Source organism: Ylistrum balloti, unplaced genomic scaffold (assembly GCF_031769215.1).
Source record: "Ylistrum balloti isolate Yb309-2 unplaced genomic scaffold, AGI_CSIRO_Ybal_v1 Utg370322, whole genome shotgun sequence".
In the NCBI taxonomy this organism is placed as follows: Eukaryota; Metazoa; Mollusca; class Bivalvia; order Pectinida; family Pectinidae; genus Ylistrum; species Ylistrum balloti.
The window spans coordinates 52361-70992 of NW_026782236.1; the positions used below are offsets into that span (position 1 = coordinate 52361).

The window sequence follows — 18632 nt, forward strand, 5'->3', positions numbered from 1 at the left end:
TGGCAGGAAGGACATTACAGGACTGTGTTTTACTGGTTGTTCCGGATAGTCCGTACAATTCCAGAGTGCCTTTACTTATAGGAACCAACATCCTCTCAGTTCTTTTGGAGGTTTGTCATCAACAGCATGGTATTCGATTCCTACAGGAAGCTGATCTACATACGCCATGGTTCCTAGCGTTTAGATGTCTAAGTTCGATGGAAAAGGACCTAGCGAGGAACAATTTCAGACTTGGGATTGTGAGAAGTTCGGAAGAGAAGAACATCAGTGTACCACCCAACAGTTCTGTGATTGTCAAGTCGTATGTTGATAAGGAGATGCCATATCATCCTACCTGTGCCCTATTACAGCCAGCAAAGGACTGCATCACATCTCAGCCGGACTTGGACTTGAACCCTGCTATGATCAACTATCACTACAAAGGTAATAGGAGTCTACGGGTTCAGCTATTTAACATGTCCACTCACACCATGGTCATCGCACCTCGAGCTGTTCTCTGTGAGATTACTCCAGTCAACATGGAGGATAAAGAAGATGTCGAGAGAGAAGAACTACGTCAACAGTTTGATGATATCTTGGAGAAGTTGGAGATTGGCTCCGATACCCTGTCAGAAGATAAGGTGGCAGAAGTACGGAACATCTTGGCAGGATTTGAAGATGTGTTCTCCCATAATGATGAGGACATAGGATTTTCATCGGCTGTCAAACATCACATCGTTTTGAGTAATCCTACACCATTTAAGCAGAGGCATCGACATATCCCTCCATCTATGTATGAAGAAGTTAGAAATCATCTTCATCAGCTGTCTAACACTGGAATCATTCGACCATCCCACAGTCCTTGGGCTTCGCCTATCGTTTTAGTACGTAAGAAGGATGGACAACTGAGGGTGTGTATAGATTTCAGGGAATTAAACAATCGGACTATTAAAGATTCTTATGCACTTCCAAGAATCGAGGAGATACTTGATGCTCTCACTGGTTCCAAATTCTTTACCGTTTTGGACATGAAATCAGGTTATCACCAGGTGGAAATTGCTGAAGCTGACAAGGAACGGACAGCGTTTACTGTTGGCCCGTTAGGCTTCTTTGAGTACAATAGGATGCCGTTCGGACTTAGCAACGCCCCGACTACTTACCAAAGGCTGATGGAAGAGTGCCTAGGTGACCTGCATCTTCAGATTTGCCTGATCTATCTGGATGATTTGATCATCTTCTCTGACACCTATGAAGAACACCTAAGAAGAATAGAGAGGGTCTTGCAGAGATTGAGGGAATGTGGCCTCAAGCTTTCCCCGAAGAAGTGTAAGTTTCTACAGGACAAGGTAATATACTTAGGACACATGGTATCAGCAGAGGGAGTGTCACCAGACCCTGCTAAGCTAGAGAAGGTCATGAATTGGACTACACCCACCAGTCCAGAGGAAGTTCGTTCATTCTTGGGATTCGCTGGTTACTATCGCAAATTCATTAAGGATTTTGCCAAGATAGCCAAGCCGCTCACTGACTTACTTCCAGGTTGTGCCAAATCTAGGACAAAGACTGGGCGAAAGAAGAAACCGAAAACTACAGACCATCCATCATGGCATTGGGGTTTAGAGGAGGACACGGCATTCCAGGAGCTCAAGAAACGACTAACGTCGCCACCCATACTTGGATATGCCCAGTATAAGCTACCCTTTGAGCTTCACACAGACGCTTGCAGTAAAGGACTAGGTGCGGTATTATACCAGCGACAGGACGATCAACTCCGAGTCATCCGTTACGCCAGTCGTGCACTCAACAAATCGGAAAAGAACTATCCTGCGCATAAGCTGGAGTTTCTGGCTCTAAAATGGGCCATAACCGAGAAATTCCATGATTACCTGTACATGAGTAAATTCACAGTGCTGACGGATAACAACCCACTTACCTATGTCCTCACCTCAGCCAAATTAGATGCTACCAGTCATCGATGGTTGTCGGCATTAGCAGCGTTTGACTTTGATATCAGGTACAGACCAGGAAAATCCAACACCGACGCAGACGCATTATCTAGATTGCCAGACTCTGTTGAGGATTCCCAGGAAAAAATCTCAAGGGATAGTGTCAAAGCTGTATCTCAGTCATCAGTTACCTCAGCATATGTCAACTGTCTGTCGATGTCAGCTACAGCCGTGGATGTACTATTGGACGCCGAAGGTGGAATCATGGATGGAATGACTAACCGACAGTGGAGGCGAGCACAAACCCAGGATCCAGTATTGAAACCATGGATGGATGCTGTCATGAAGCATGTTCGTCTGAGACGTCAAAGTTTACCCATGACCCGTGATCATACCACGATGTATCGGAACTTCGACAAATTGCGACTAAAGCGTGGAGTGTTATACCGTGAGATTAACACTGATGGAGACAGAGGCAGACAAGAACAGCTGGTGCTGCCATCATCATTCATTGAGGGAGCTCTCAAGGGACTTCATGATGACATCGGCCACCCTGGAAAGGACAGAGTGTTATCCCTCCTCAAGGACAGATTTTACTGGCCTAGAATGACTCGAGATGCGGAGGAGTGGATAAGGAAGTGCCCTAGATGTCTGCGAGCAAAGTCACCAGCCAACATAAGAGCCCCACTGGTCAGTATCCATACATCTCAACCCATGGAGATGTTATGCCTCGATTACCTTTCACTCGAACCATCAAAAGGAGGAATTGGAAACATTCTTGTCATAACGGACCACTTTACACGATACGCGCAAGCCATCCCAACAAGGAATCAAACAGCCAAAACAACTGCTGAAGCAATATTCAACAACTTTATTGTACATTATGGCATACCACAGAAGGTCCATACAGATCAGGGAACCAACTTTGAGAGCGATATGATGAAGGAGCTATGTTCCATTCTGGGAATGGAAAGATCACGGACAACACCCTATCATCCCATGGGAAATGGAACGACAGAAAGGTTCAACCGGACATGGTTAAACATGCTACGGACACTAGAGGAGAGCGAAAAGTGTGATTGGGCTCGTCACATTTCTTCCCTAGTACATGCGTATAACTGCACTCGCCACGATTCTACTGGACTTTCACCATTCCAACTCATGTTCGGTAGAGAACCCCGATTACCAGTAGACATTGCCTATGGCGTGGACAGAAATAACGATTCAACAACATCGCTTTCGGATTATGTGGACAACCTCAAGACAAGGTTAGAGGAGTCTTACAAGCTAGCCTCATCATTTGCATACAAGGCGAAAGACAGACAGAAAGCACAGTACGACAAGAAAAAAAGAGGAGCTACTATACAGGTGAACGACAGAGTCCTTGTGAAGATCCTAGCGTTTGACGGAAAACATAAACTTTCGGATATCTGGGAGGAGGAAGTGTACAAGGTCTTGGAACAATCGAATAAGGACATCCCTGTATATGTAGTTGAACCGGAGTCTGGAAATGGAAGGAAACGGACTCTGCACCGCAACAATCTCCTTCCGATAGGTTCATTACCTGAACAACCAGAGGTTCCAGGGGATCGGCCCATACCGGCGAAACGCAAAACGAAGACTGTTGCCAGATAGTGCTCCAGAGGAAGTTGAGACGCAAGACGAGAACAACGATGATGATGATGATGATGATGATGATGACTACTTTGCTTGCCACTATAAGGATATCAAGGATATTGATTCCCGGATCTCAGGAGGACCAGTACCTACTGATGAAACCCAGGAAGTGATCCCACCTCAGAACCCGGATGACGATCATGGTGTTGCTGAGGCGGTTGATGTTGTACGTCCATCTGGTGACGACCAGCTCTCCGGAGAGGATGGATCTTTAGGAGGGGGAGGACGAAAGGATGTGCAGGCTGATAGAGGTCTTCGACGAAGCACCAGACAACGAGCAACGCCTGCTTGGAAGAGATCTGGTGACTACGTATTTAGGCAACAGGCATCATCATCACAACAGGACACAACTTTGAGCTCTCGGATGGCATTGTTAGAGACGCTGGCACAGCAGAGTGTTTTAAGTAGAGTGTCACCGGATGTTGCTCAAGTTCTTGTCAACAGTATATTAGGACTTGTGTAATTTTTCACTTTTGACATTATTCCTGCAGATTTAATTATTGTATCTGTCACATTATTGTACCAGATGGAGATATTTTCATGTTTTTATATTTTGTACATTTTCTACTTTATATTTTGGAATTTTGATAATTCTGAAATTTATGTATGATACCCCCTTAAGTGAATTTGTGCAATATTATTGATGATAGTATTGTCATAGTCTAGGTTGATAGATATTGTTCATGACGAGGACGTCATATTTCAAGTAAGGGGAGGATGTAACAAAGTGCAAATAATGATGTTTTATAATTTGTCTTGATTTTAAATTAAATTTAATGTTGCGCCGCGTTTATTGTGCTGTTTGCGTGTGTATGTGCACTGCGTATGGTCGCTAGGCTGTGTACCTGTATACGTGTATGTTCGTACCTGTCACTTGTCTAACCTGTTTACTTATTCTATGGTTCTATATATAGGTGTTACCTCGTTTTGGTATAGTGGTCAGTGTCTTTGTTAGCTTTTGGCGCGGTTTTAGAGAGACATTTGTAGAGGAACTGCGCGGACGTGTTACACACAGTCCGGTTCTTCCTAATTTTTACTATTCTGTGAAGTCTTCCTGAAGATCATATATATGGTATGTACAACATTTAGTTGTCATATAATCTAATGATATATTTGGTTATTTTGAATTATTATTTATTATTGTGAATTTTGGAAAAAGTATGTCTTAATTGGAATTAGCGATAAGGATTGAAATTATTGGTAAAGATTATAAAGTTATTAGAATCATATTAGTATTGGCGAAAACGTTCATATTGTCTGCAAATGTTGTTCATACATGATCTGTATGTGTTGGTATGTATCTTTTACAGATAATCCATATACGTAAATTAAGAAGTTTTTATACAGAAGTTCTTCTGTGAAACCCCCGACCCATAGTTGGGGTAGGTACATGTGTATTTTACTGATTGTAGTCAATTATGAATATGATATATAGATATTATAGTAACAATGTATAAGCATTTTCTATTCTAAGATAAATATTTATGATGATAAAAGTATTCATTATAAAGATAGATTATTATTCTTGTTTTTGTTGAATAGTTTTAGCGTGATAACATATGAAATATGTATTCACTGAGCACTTCATGTACGTCATGTAAGGATTAGTAATATCTGTGATATCTGCTTAATTCTTTGTGTATTGTCTTTGTAGGTTTTTTTTATTAAATGGAATAAAAATATGAAGCGTCGATCTGCGTCCTTCTTCTTCTACACTCTATTTTACACACATACTAACGCGAAAAACACTGGTGTATCCAACTCGAAGGAATCACAAGGACCTCCGAAAATCATTCCAAGTTCTCCATTCAAGTCAAGAAGTGGTCGTGTTATCTCCAAGCCGAAACGCTACGACGTTTATGTGCTTTATGTGAAAAGAATATTCCCCTCTAATGTGTAAATGTGTAGGGATGGCAGTCTACATACCCTAGTCATCATTCATGTGCTTAATTCTGTGTTGAAATCACAATTTCGGTCTTTTATATAATCCAAAATCATTCGCATGGAATTCAGTCATGTGGGAAGATGAAGCTTTACATTTTATTTCCCGAAGGATCAAAGCATTCCAGATTGACATTTTTTAAAGTTAAAATACTTATTTGTGTAGTAAAATATCAGAGCTACAAATTCAATGTTTTACAGCGCAAAATACTTCTAAGACAATGGACACATAAGAACTGGTAATAATAATAGCGAGCGCTTTATGGTATTGTGTGTGTGTGTGATAATTCAACGCCACCAACCTGCCCATACGATCAACTTTAAACGAAAGTGTGGCTGGAACTTCATTACCGAAAATACACTTGCGGCAGAACGCATCGAAAATTGCCGACACGTTGAATGGATTAAAATTATTTGACAAATTATCTTTTTAAGCCTCCGTGAAAAAGAAATAGTCTTACATAATTCAAATGAATTTAACAAACTGTACTTTAAAGCCCCAATATACGTAAAAATCACTATAAACAAACAAACTTTATCTTATTTTCCCCGTAATATATGTAACAAAACAAACACTTTCCTTTAATTAAAGAAAATAAAACTGACTGTTTTCAATTTAAATAAAAATTGAAAAAATCGGAAAATAATGTGGGACCCACAATAATTCATACATTACCGCTCGTAGCGATGACATTGCGCATGCGCATATACCGCGTGTGTAAACATGGCAGACACAGTACAGACATTCACCAGTCGCTTCCTTTTTTTCCAATCGTACATCAGGCCAGTTCTGAATTCTAACGTTATAATTGTGCGTCGTATCGTTTCTAAACTAATTATTCCTTCTAATAATTTCCCAACAACTGAATATTTATCACAGGAATACCTCAAGTCTACGACAAGACTTCGCAAACAATGTTTGTAAACAAAAACTTACCGTAGACATATCTGCATGTGCTTCCTCTATAAGTAGAAACCTCAACTCTCGCGAGATCAGGTCATGAACTTTCCGACGTGGTTCGGCAACAATCGTAATTTCGATGGCGGCGTGTTTAAAATGGAGATGTGTTTACAAATAGCGAGTTACAGCTTTGTAAAGGAAAGATGATAGATAGTCCTCTCTGCAATATCTGTAACTCTAAAAGGGAAAGTCTTGTGCATTTATTTTGAAGATCTTTTTTATCAATTCTTATAGTCTACATATGTAGTCAAAGATGATGATATATTGGTACATTTGTGTGTGCCGATGTTGTAGTGAAACGCTAGTTTTATATTGTCCGTCTGCTCTGGTAGTCAGGTCAGGGTTCAGAGTTCATTCTTTGTACATCGTGGAAAAATGCATCATGGGATATGTTTACGTGAAAGTCCAAAGGAAACAGACTTACGGATTTAGCAAGGCTTAGGTGACCCATGAGGTAACTTTAATACGGTTTAAACGTTTGAAGTTTGATTAATTTTGTTGAAATATGTACTAAGGACAGGTTAATTTCTGTATTTTTCAGTTTTTTACCGCAGGTTGGGGCGCAAGCTAGGTGCAACCAAGAACCCCTACACTGTGTTTGTGATGATTGTGAACTATGGCTATAGGAACTGGGAACTTTGTATATGTAATAAAGGAACTCATTAAAGGCGTTTAGTTTGTATTTCTTTGGACTCACTCGACATCACAGTAAAAAACTCATGGCTGAAAACCCGGGAAAAAGAACCATCAAAATGACGGAAAAGGCACGTCAGGCATTTGAGGACACAGTCGGCAAGTATAAACATAGACTGTTAAATTTATACAGAAATTTAGATTGTCTCATAACTGATATTGAGTATGAAAATATGAACTTGGATGAATTAAAATCCTTGGCATCAGACATTACCCAATCATATGAATCCTATGAACAAGTTTCAACCAAATTCAGTAAATATTTGGAAGAAAGTAGAACGGAACAAGGCCAGGAAGAATTATTATCTCATATGACAGCTGTGGAAACATTAAAATCACAGTGTGACACGGTTTTGGACCAAATTCAATCATTTATTAACAAAATAAAACCAGTTCAAACTGTATCTGTGGTCGATAACATTTCACAGGGGTTTGTAGTCGAGGAAAAACCTCGGCATAGTGTAAGTGAATATAAAAACGGCGTTTCGGATATTATGTCAATAAAGTCGAAAACAAGTAAAACCTCAGTGCGTTCTAGCATAACTAACATCTCCAGGGTCAGTTCAGTATATATGAAACAACGAGCGAAATTGGAAGCGGCCAAAGTGAGGCTAAAATTTGCTGAGAAAGAGGCCGAATTGCAAAAATCCCTTCAGCTGTTAAAATCACAAAGAGAACTGGACGAGGCAGCAGCCGAGCTCAAGGCTATGGATGACGTTATTGACACTGGTAGCCCTATCAGACATTGTTCACAAGCACCGTCGGATGATGAGGAGTTACACAGGAAGTCTAGGACAGTTGAATTTGTGCAAAGTCAAGCCGAAAATTTGAACACCGGTTATGAAACATCCGACCCCTATTCACATAAAGTGCCGTTAAACGTTGAGGCTCGAGAATTCACCCCAGGTCAGTGTGTAACTGGACTGAATGATTTGACCAAATTTATGCTAAAGAAAGACTTGCTTATGGGTAGACTCACTCAGTTTACTGATAAACCCGAGGAGTATCGTGTCTGGAAAATGTCATTCCTAAATGTTGTAAAGGAACTTGATGTAAGCCCTCAAGAACAATTAGACTTATTATCGAAATGGTTGGGGCCAGAATCTCGAAAAAGGCTGTAAGTCTACGTGCTGCAAACATACACGACCCACCCCAAGCCTTGTGTAAAATCTGGACTAGGCTCAGTGAGAAGTACGGCGCGCCATAGCAAATTGAGTTATCTTTGAGGGAAAGGCTAAACAAATTCCCGAACTTAACGAACCGAGATGGTCAGAAATTATTTGATCTTTCGAACATATTGGCGGAAATTCAGGCAGTAAAGGAAAACACGGCGTTCAGCTCGATAATGGCGTACTACGATTCGTCCAGCGGTATAAACCCAATTGTTTGCAAGTTACTCGTGTTCATACAGAACAAATGGACTGACTATGCGTGCAGATATCAAACCGAGCACAATGTTACATATCCGAAATTCAGTGTTTTCGAGAGGTTCATACAGGAAATGAGCTCGCGAATGAACAACCCGAGTTTCAATTACACCGATGGTACTGCGGTTCCTAGCGTCAGCAAAGAACAACGTCGTACTGCGTCTACTGGAAGTAGGAATGCATACGTCTTTTCAAAGAAAACGGAAGTTAATAATGTGCCTACAGCATTTTTGTGCCCACTTCATGACAGTGCGAGAGAAGTGAAGCATTTGTTATCAGGTTGCCACCTGTTTCTATCGAAATCCAAGGACGAAAAGAGGGAAATTCTCTTAAAACACGGCGTGTGCTTTAAGTGTTGTAAGGACAAACATTTGGCCAAGGACTGTACAGAAAAAGTAATCTGTACTGTGTGTAAAGGTTCATCGCATTGCACCATGTTTCATGATGACAAATATCAGCCCCGTCAGTCTCACGGCGAGGAAAGGACAAGTATCAGGGGAGACAATCGTAAGATAAATTCCAAGTGTACACAGTTGTGCGGTGAAACCGGTCCCTTCGTGGGGAAATCGTGTGCAAAAACGGTGTTAGTAAATATCTACAAGGACGGACAACTTAATAATGTGTTGCGTGCTTATGCCATTATAGATGAGCAGAGCAATCGGACATTGGCCAAAAGTGAGTTCTTCGATTATTTTGGAGATCATTCTACGGAAACCGGATACGTACATCATCATGTGCCGGTGAAATTCAGGTAACCGGGAGGCAAGGCAGCGGATACGTAATGGAATCATTGGACAAGGAATACTCATTAAAATTACCGTTGATTACAGAATGCAATCATATTCCGAATGTGAAACAAGAAATACCTACACCGGAAGTTGCACGACACTATAGTCACATGCAGGACATTGCTCATCTTATCCCAGAGTATGAAAACGATACGCCCATATTGCTTCTCGTTGGCAGAGATCTCATTTCGGCGCATCATGTGTTGGAACAGCGAACTGGACATGAACGTGAACCATATGCACAGAAATTAAAATTCGGTTGGGTAGTTGTAGGAGAATCGTGCCTAGGTCTCGTTCAAAAACCTACGGTCATAAATGTGAGCAAAACGGTCGTTTTACCGAATGGCAGACCTACTCTCATGGATCCGTGTCCGAATTACTTCAAGGCTCAGTTTGAAAAATCCGATAAGTTGCCAATTGGAATGGACATATTTCAAAGAACAAAATTCGATGATATACCTGGTTACTCGCAACAGGATAAGGAATTCATGCGTGTCATGGAAGGGGAGTTTATTAAGGACGAGTACGGTAATTGGAGTGCACCGTTACCGCTAAAAAAGGAACGACCCACTTTGTCAAACAATATGGATCAGGCAAGGCATCGCGCAGAAAATCTACGAAAGTCGTTACTGAAAAATCCTACTAAGCGCGAACAGTTTTGTGCGTTTATGCAAAACATTTTTGACAAGGAGCATGCAGAGGTAGCTCCCGAGTTACAAGACGGCGAGGAAGCATGGTATCTACCGATATTCGGGGTTTATCATCCCCAAAAACCCAACAAAATCCGAGTCGTGTTCGATTTGGCGGCAAAGTTTAATGGACATTCGCTTAATGACATTCTCATGACAGGTCCGGATCTCATAAACAATTTGGTTGGTGTGTTAATGAAATTCAGGAAGGAACGAATTGCGATTATGGCCGATGTTGAACAGATGTTTTTCAACTTCTATGTGCACAAGCGTGACAGAAACTTTCTACGTTTCTTATGGTTTCAAGATAATGATCCCACACAACCGCTAAGGGAATTTCGTATGTGCGTGCATGTGTTTGGCAACTCGTCTTCTCCGTGTATTGCCACACTTGGATTAAGGAAATCTGCTTGCGACCATATCGATTCTTCCGCGTGCGACGAGGTGTGTTGTTTCGTCAAAGAGAGCTTTTACGTTGACGATGGGTTGACCTCTGTATCTGACGAAGGTCACGCAGTGCAGTTGTTGAGAGACACTCAAGCTCGATTACGGCAAAACGGAAACATTCACTTGCACAAGTTCTCGTCGAACAGTGTTGATGTTTTAAAGCAGTTTCCAAAAGAGGATACCAGCGAAATTTGCGATATGGACTTCGATGATGTCGTTCATAGGAGTCTCGGACTACGTTGGAAAGTCGGTTGTGATACGTTCACGTTTAGTGTTTCTGATGAGGTGAAACCGTTCACCAAACGAGGCGTACTTTCTACAATACATAGTGTATTCGACCCCCTCGGCTTTGTGGCACCAGTTATTCTTGGAGGCAGACTATTAATGCGAAATGTGTTATCGTCAAAGGATCTTGACTGGGATGACCCTTTACCTCCGGACTTGAACTCTGATTGGAAAAAATGGAGGTCTTCGCTTAAAGATCTGGAACAGTTAGAAATTTCGAGATGTTACTCCAATTCGTCATTGGAAAAGGCAATTCGTCGTGAACTACACGTATTCTCAGACGCGTCAAGGATGCCATAGGCGCAGTAGCATACATGAAAATTTATGACGTACAGGAAAATGCTTCTGTTGGATACGTTCTTGGCAAATCGAAAGTAGCGCCTTCCCACGGACATACCATTCCAAGACTAGAACTATGCGCGGCTGTTCTTGCTACTGAACTCGGTTTATTTATATCCGAATACGTCGATGTTGTGTTTGACGCCACCTACTACTATACCGACAGTCCGGTAGTACTAGGGTATATATTTAACGACACGCGCCGTTTCTTCGTTTATGTTGCTAATCGGATTGACAAGATTCTGAAGTTATCTTCCAAACAGCAGTGGAGTTTCGTTTCTAGTGAATGTAACCCTGCCGATAGTGCGACTAGGCCAATGCGTGCGAAAGACGTTGGAAAGTCAGTGTGGTTGAACGGACCCGTTGACGTCATGAGTGATTTGCAAAGTTCGTATAGAGACCAAGTATTTCCGTTGATCGGTAACGACGCATCGTCATCACAACGGAACAGACAATCCAGACGTGTTGCGTTTTGCTAACGATTCAAAGAACCTCATACTGAAGGTTGTTCAACAAGAGTTTTATTCGATGGAAATCGACTGTTTGCAGAAAGGACTGCCGTTAAACAGGAACAATTCTTTGTTGAAATTGTCGCCGTTTCTAGACGACGAGGGGCTCCTGAGGATTAGTGGTAGGATTCAGAATAGTGACATTGACTTACCTGGAAAGGATCCGATCATTGTCCCAGCAAAACATCACGTGGCTACTCTAATCGTGAGACATTATCACGAGAAATCGGAACACCAAGGCCGACATATTACGGAGGGTAAAATACGTTCTTCTGGTTATTGGCTAGTGGGAGGAAAGCGATTAATTTCCTCTATCTTACATCACTGTGTCGTGTGCAGGAAACTCCGAGGAAAGTTTGTGGAACAAAAAATGTGTACTTTACCGCAGGATCGTTTGACACCATGTCCGCCTTTCACTTATATTGGATTGGATACGTTTGGACCATGGAATGTGCGCGCGAGAAAAACTAGGGGAGGACAAGCTAACGCAAAACGTTGGGCTATAATATTCTGTTGCATGGTATCGAGAGGGATACATATTGAGGTCGTAGAGGAGATGAGCACATCTTCCTTCATTAACGCACTGCGGAGATTCATCGCGATCAGAGGACCGGTAAAGCACATTAGGTCGGACAAAGGATCTAACTTCGTAGGAGCCGTTAAGGAACTTAACTTGAATGTTATTGATGTCGAGGACAAAGCCGTAAAAGACTTTCTTTCAGAGGAAAGCATCACATGGACTTTTAATCCTCCATATGCCTCCCATATGGGCGGATCTTGGGAACGGCTTATTGGTACCGTTAGAAGGATTCTGGACAACATGTTGCGTAATACTGACACTAAACACCTCACGCATGAAGTGCTTACGACTTTTCTAGTCGAAGCTTGTGCTATAAGTGAACCAGCGACCACTGGTGCCCGTATCTGACGACCCTGAAAACCCAGTGTTATTGTCGCCAAGTACTCTCAGTACGCAAAAGAAACATTTCTTGTGCCTTTATATTGCAATTATATGCCCGAAATCTGTTGTGTTTGATATTTGAGGCGAATATTTATCGATAAATGTATATGCTTATAACGCTATATGAGTACAGTTCAATATATCTCTATTATAGCTATAAGATATCAACTGTTATATGAATTTAGTTTGTATTTAATAAATATAAGCGAAACTTGTCAATATGTCAATGAATTACATGGAATTCAGGCTAGAATTAGTGAATAGATTCATATCAATTACTGTATGTAGGCAGATGAATGTATATACACAAATAATAGTTGAAATAGAAGAAATACTGTGTATAAATATTTATGAATCATTATAGACTATATAGTCAGCATAGTCAGACGTAGTCTTGTGTTATTGCAGTTCTACCCATGTTGATGGCGGGAACGAATGTGACACAGTCAGAATACATACATATATAGAATACAGAGTTATTGGGCCAGGACAGCCGCCAACTGTGTCAGATGCTATGTGTCCTGTGTGGACAGATGCTATGATGTCCTGTGTGGACAGATGCTATGATGTCCTGTGTGGACAGATGCTATGATGTCCTGTGTGAGCAGATGCTATGATGTCCTATATGGTCGTGCAGATGTTCTAATATCCTGTGTGGACAGATGCTATGATGTCCTGTGTGGACAGATGCTATGATGTCCTGTGTGAGCAGATGCTATGATGTCCTATATGGTCGTGCAGATGTTCTAATATCCTGTGTGGTCAGATGCTATGATGTCCTGTGTGGACAGATGTTCTGATATCCTGTGTGGGCAGGTGCTATGCTGTGTGGACAGTTGTGCTCTAATTATGAATTCCGTTGGACATTTGTCATCAGACGTTCCTATGGGCAACTGTTCGATGCTGTGAACATTGCTGGTTGTTAGTCGGTCCAGAGACGTTTCCAGACCTCTTTCCAGATTCGTTGAGGACAGACTATACTGTTTCATATGTAATTATTAAAGTGTGTGTGTTTTGAATGAGTGAGTGAGTTGTACATATTTACATTTGTGTGTACAATTTATAATGTGTATATAGTGTATTAAACTTGTATATATTGTATATTATGTGTTTGTGCCATTCTATGCGAGTCGCGCTCGTCCAGGTTACACTTTTTGGTGGCAGCGGTGGGATGAGGCGACTTTGCATGGTAAGTAGAATGGCTCATTTTGCACTATATTAGTAATTTGAATTTAACTAGGATTCGTTTAGAACACAACAGATTTCAGCCTCTCACTGTTGATTTGGCGTTATAGCAACCTGTATTTGTGCTGGTTCATCCGAGGTGAGTTCAGTAGTAATATTTGTAGCATTACTTTGCTGTACGACACAAATTGTTGCTGATGTTGCTTTGTTGTACATGTATCTTGTTGTTTCCATTGTACCCACTTGCATGATGTCGTCACTTCAAGAATTACTTAAAACTGGGAGTGCTCTTGGACTACAGGGGTCAGAGCTCCGTGATTTTATTCTTGATGAACAAAACAGAGAGAGAGAAGAGAGGAAGCTTGATAGAGAGGAAAAGCGAACCGAAGCTGAGAGACAGCACCAGCTAGTTCTATTGAAGGGGAAGAGGGATGAAATGGCGTTACAGTTGTCACTGGAGAAGGAGCGTGAGGAACGTGCTGTGAAGATAGAGTTATTGGAATATCAGAAAACCCAAGGTGCTAATCCTACAGGAAGTGCTGACCAGAAGATGTCCCATGGTTTAGTGAAGGGTCCTAAACTGCCTCCTTACGAAGAAGGGAAGGACAACATTGACAGTTATTTGCAGCGGTTTGAGCGGTATGCTATAGCTCAACACTGGGATCGAGATAGTCAGTGGGCGACTAACCTCAGTGCTCTTCTCAAGGGTAATGCCTTAGACGTCTTCAGTCGACTACCCGTGGAAAAGTCACTCAACTACGATACTCTGAAAGAGGCTTTACTTAAGCGGTTTGAGATGACCGAGGAAGGGTTTCGACAACGTTTCCGGACTGGTAGGCCTGACTCAGGTGAAACGCTTACTCAGTTTTCTGTAAGGTTGGACAACTACTTTGTCAGATGGTTGGAGTTGGCGAAAGCTGAGAAGACCTACGACGGGTTAAAGGACTTAATGCTTCGGGACCAATTTTTGCAGATTTGTGGAAGTGAGCTTAGGCTGTTTCTGAAGGAACGCATTCCAAAGTCCATGGCAGAAATGGCGAAGCTAGCAGATCAATTTGCTGACGCCAGAGGCAACCCTTCGAACCTTGTTAAGGCAAAACATACTGGACATAAGCAGTATCAGGGAAACCGTTCGCCAGGGGACTTCACAAAGTCAGTTGGTAAAAGGGATGAGCCTAAAGGTAAGGTCATTAGTGGTAGTAATTTAGGAGGAAAGACGTGTTATATCTGCAAGAAGACGGATCATCTTTCCTACAATTGTCCAGCCAGTACCAAGAAGAAGCAATCACGTGTCGGATTAGTGGCAGACTCTGATGCACAAGAGGCAGCACAAATAGAAGGGATCCGCAAGCATCGTTCATCCGGCAAGAAGACGGGTAACCCGCCTTCATGTGGAGCTCTTAGTTCAAGTGAAGATGACAACGATGAACGAGATCCAGATCAGCTCAGCATTTCATGTAGTGCGCCTGTGTTGGATTCTGGTATGCCTGTGGTGAGAGGTCTTATCGGCAAGCATGTTGTCACAGTGTTGCGTGACACAGGTTGTAGTGGAGTCGTTATCAGAAGGAGTCTTGTGGACGCAGAAGATTTCACTGGTGATACCAAGATGTGTACCTTGGCAGATGGTAGTAAGTTGAAAGTTGATACAGCGAATGTTGTCGTTGATACGCCATACTATCAAGGAACTGTTATGGCTTGGTGCATGGACACTCCAATTTATGACCTCATTTTGGGAAACATACATGGTATTAGATCTCCTGGAGATCCGAATCCGAAGTGGAACCTTGAGGAACAGGTTAGTGCAGTACAGACCAGGGCACAGAAGGCGGCGGAAGAGACGCCATACAGACCACTAAAGGTTCCCAAGGTGTTTCAAGAAATAAATCCCATAGATTTCAAGGATGCCCAGATATCAGATGGAACGTTGGCTAAGATTCGTGAGATGGCGGTATCGGGAGAAGTTAAGGAGAGACGTGATGGTGGGAAACCACATTTCTTCACACGGAATGGTCTGGTATACAGGGAGTATAAGAGTCCATCTACGCAGCAGGGACGGATTTTCAAGCAACTCGTCGTTCCCTCGACGTACCGGCAGAAGGTTATGGGACTTGCTCATGATTCTATGATGGCAGGCCATTTGGGAGCCAAACGAACTAGTGACAGGATCATGGCAGAATTCTATTGGCCGGGAGCACAGTCTGACGTGACGAGGTATTGTCGCTCTTGTGACGTGTGCCAGAGGACTTTCCCGAAAGGCAGAGTGACGAAGGTGCCACTTGGAATGATGCCACTTATTGATGCGCCGTTTCAGCGAGTCGCCATCGATATAGTCGGACCATTGCAACCTGCTACTGATCGGGGAAATAGGTTCATACTCACGATTGTCGACTACGCCACACGATATCCAGAGGCTGTAGCTTTGAAGGGAATTGAGACGGAACGGGTAGCAGAAGCGCTAGTGGACGTATACAGTCGGGTTGGAGTACCGAAGGAAGTACTAACAGACCAAGGGAGTCAGTTCACATCATCTGTCATGCGAGAAGTTAGCAGGCTACTGTCGATACGTCAGCTTACGACAACCCCTTATCATCCCATGTGTAATGGGCTGGTTGAGCGCTATAACGGAACTCTAAAACAGATGTTAAGAAGGATGTGCTCTGAGCGACCAAAGGATTGGGATAAATATTTGAATGCTTTATTGTTCTCGTACAGGGAGGTACCACAGGAAAGCTTGGGTTTTTCCCCGTTTGAGTTGCTATACGGACGGGTTGTACGTGGACCAATGATGATCTTACGTGAATTGTGCGAGAAGGAGGTTGCAGACCCCGAAGTAAAGAGTACTTACCAATATGTTCTTGATCTGCGAGAACGTCTTGAGGAGACCTGCAAGTTGGCACAAGAACAGCTCCGAAAGGCGAAAGTCACACAGGCAAAGTTTTACAACCGGAAAGCGAAGAACAGAGTTATGGAGCCAGGTGAGAAAGTGTTGGTGTTGCTACCTACGAAACGAAACAAGATCCAAATGCAGTGGCGTGGGCCTTATGGCATCGTTGAACGTAAAGGGCCTATGGATTATGTTGTGTCTGTCGACGGCAGGGAGAAAGTTTTACACGCAAATTTGTTGCGTCGATACGTTCAACGAGAAGGGACAGGATTGAGTGAAGCTGGCGTTCTTAACGCGGTTTGTTCATCAGTTATAGAGGGGGATTCTGGTGGTATTGAAGAGGAATTACCGAGTACTGATTGTTTCAACATACCAACACCTGTGAGGACAGAGACAGTAGAAGACGTGCAAGTATCAGAGCTACTGACATCCAAACAGAAGGTAGAGATGAAGACTTTGTTGGAAGAATTCTCAGATGTATTGTCAGATGTTCCTGGGAGAACTAATTTGGTAGTTCATGATATCCGAACAACTACCAACGAACCAGTTAGGGCAAAGAACTATCCGATTCCCTATAATTTGAAGGAAACCATCCGAGAAGAAGTAGAAAAGATGCTGAAGATGAGAGTCATTGAAAAGTCCGATGCACCATATGCAGCACCGGTGGTAATCGTCAGGAAAAAAGACGGCACAAACCGCTTTTGTATTGATTACAGGCAACTGAACCGGGTAACCATCTTCGACGCTGAACCGATGCCGAATGCGGACGATATTTTTTCTCGACTGTCAGGAAACAGATATTTCTCCCGCTTAGATCTCAGTAAAGGATACTGGCAGGTGCCAATGGAGGAGACATCGAAACAGAAAACAGCGTTCACAACACCCATCGGTTTGTTTCAGTTTTCTGTTATGTCATTTGGTTTGGTGAACGCACCGGCTACTTTTTGCCGCCTAATGAGGATTCTGCTAGAGAGCATGAAGAACATAGAAAGTTTCATTGATGACATCTTGATCTACACCAAGACTTGGGAGGAACATCTTGCAATACTACGTGAGTTGTTTGTACGTCTGAGGAAAGCCATGATAACAGCTAGACCTACGAAGTGTGCGTTAGGATTCGAAAGCCTGGAGTGTTTGGGACATATGATTGGACAACAGCTTTTGCAACCCAATCCAGATAAGGTCAAAGCTATTCTGGAAGCAAAGATACCAAAGACGAAGAAGCAAGTGCGATCCTTTATCGGCTTAGCGGGCTTCTACAGGAAATTCGTACCCAACTTTGCTACGATTGCAGCACCCTTGACGGACCTCACTAGGAAAGGTCAGCCGAATGCAGTTATCTGGAAGGAACCACAAGATCTAGCTTTCAAAACGCTGAAGAAAGTGTTGTCGACTAGTCCTGTTCTGAAACTACCTGATTTGAATTCCGAGTTCATCCTGAGGACTGATGCTTCAGATAATGGCATCGGAGCTATCCTGTTGCAAGAGGTGGATGGGGTTGTACATCCAGTTGCGTACATGAGCAGGAAACTTAAAGGTGGTGAAGTGTCATATTCTGTTGTTGAAAAAGAGTGTCTTGCGGTTGTGTGGGGAATTTCCAAATTTCAAAAATATCTCTATGGTCGTCAGTTCGTCTTGGAAACGGACCACCAACCGTTGTTATATCTCAACAAATCCAAAGGGACGAATGCACGCTTAATGAGGTGGGCGTTGCAGCTTCAGCCACATCGATTTCGGATACAGCCTATCAAAGGAACAGACAATGTGGGAGCAGACTTTCTCAGTAGAGTTTAGACTTTGGACTATTATGGTTGTGATGTAGTTAGAGAAATAAAAGAAGGGTTATTTCTTGAAGCGGGGGCGTATGTCACAGTCCCAACCATACTTTTGTATATTTTACATTTTTGTATATATCAAACAA

The 18632-nt window shown here is 42.5% G+C and overlaps 3 protein-coding genes across 3 annotated transcripts; all 3 read left to right on the forward strand.

Moving 5' to 3' along the window:
• Window positions 1-9405: 9405 nt before the first annotated feature.
• Window positions 9406-11133, forward strand: LOC132553363 (uncharacterized). The gene has a single exon (XM_060217600.1). It carries the CDS (start codon window positions 9406-9408, stop codon window positions 11131-11133), a length of 1728 nt encoding a protein of 575 aa, XP_060073583.1.
• Window positions 11134-11700: 567 nt separating this feature from the next.
• LOC132553364 (uncharacterized) lies at window positions 11701-12609 on the forward strand. The gene has a single exon (XM_060217601.1). The coding sequence runs from the start codon at window positions 11701-11703 to the stop codon at window positions 12607-12609; it is 909 nt and encodes a 302-aa protein (XP_060073584.1).
• A 1468-nt stretch (window positions 12610-14077) lies between these two features.
• On the forward strand, window positions 14078-18505 carry LOC132553365 (uncharacterized). The gene has a single exon (XM_060217602.1). It carries the CDS (start codon window positions 14078-14080, stop codon window positions 18503-18505), a length of 4428 nt encoding a protein of 1475 aa, XP_060073585.1.
• Window positions 18506-18632: the final 127 nt, after the last annotated feature.

Excerpts from the sequence above, each read along its gene's own strand:
- LOC132553365 (XM_060217602.1), top strand. The coding sequence starts at position 14,078 with ATGTCGTCACTTCAAGAATTACTTAAAACTGGGAGTGCTCTTGGACTA.
- LOC132553364 (XM_060217601.1), top strand. The coding sequence starts at position 11,701 with ATGGAAATCGACTGTTTGCAGAAAGGACTGCCGTTAAACAGGAACAAT.
- LOC132553363 (XM_060217600.1), top strand. The coding sequence starts at position 9,406 with ATGGAATCATTGGACAAGGAATACTCATTAAAATTACCGTTGATTACA.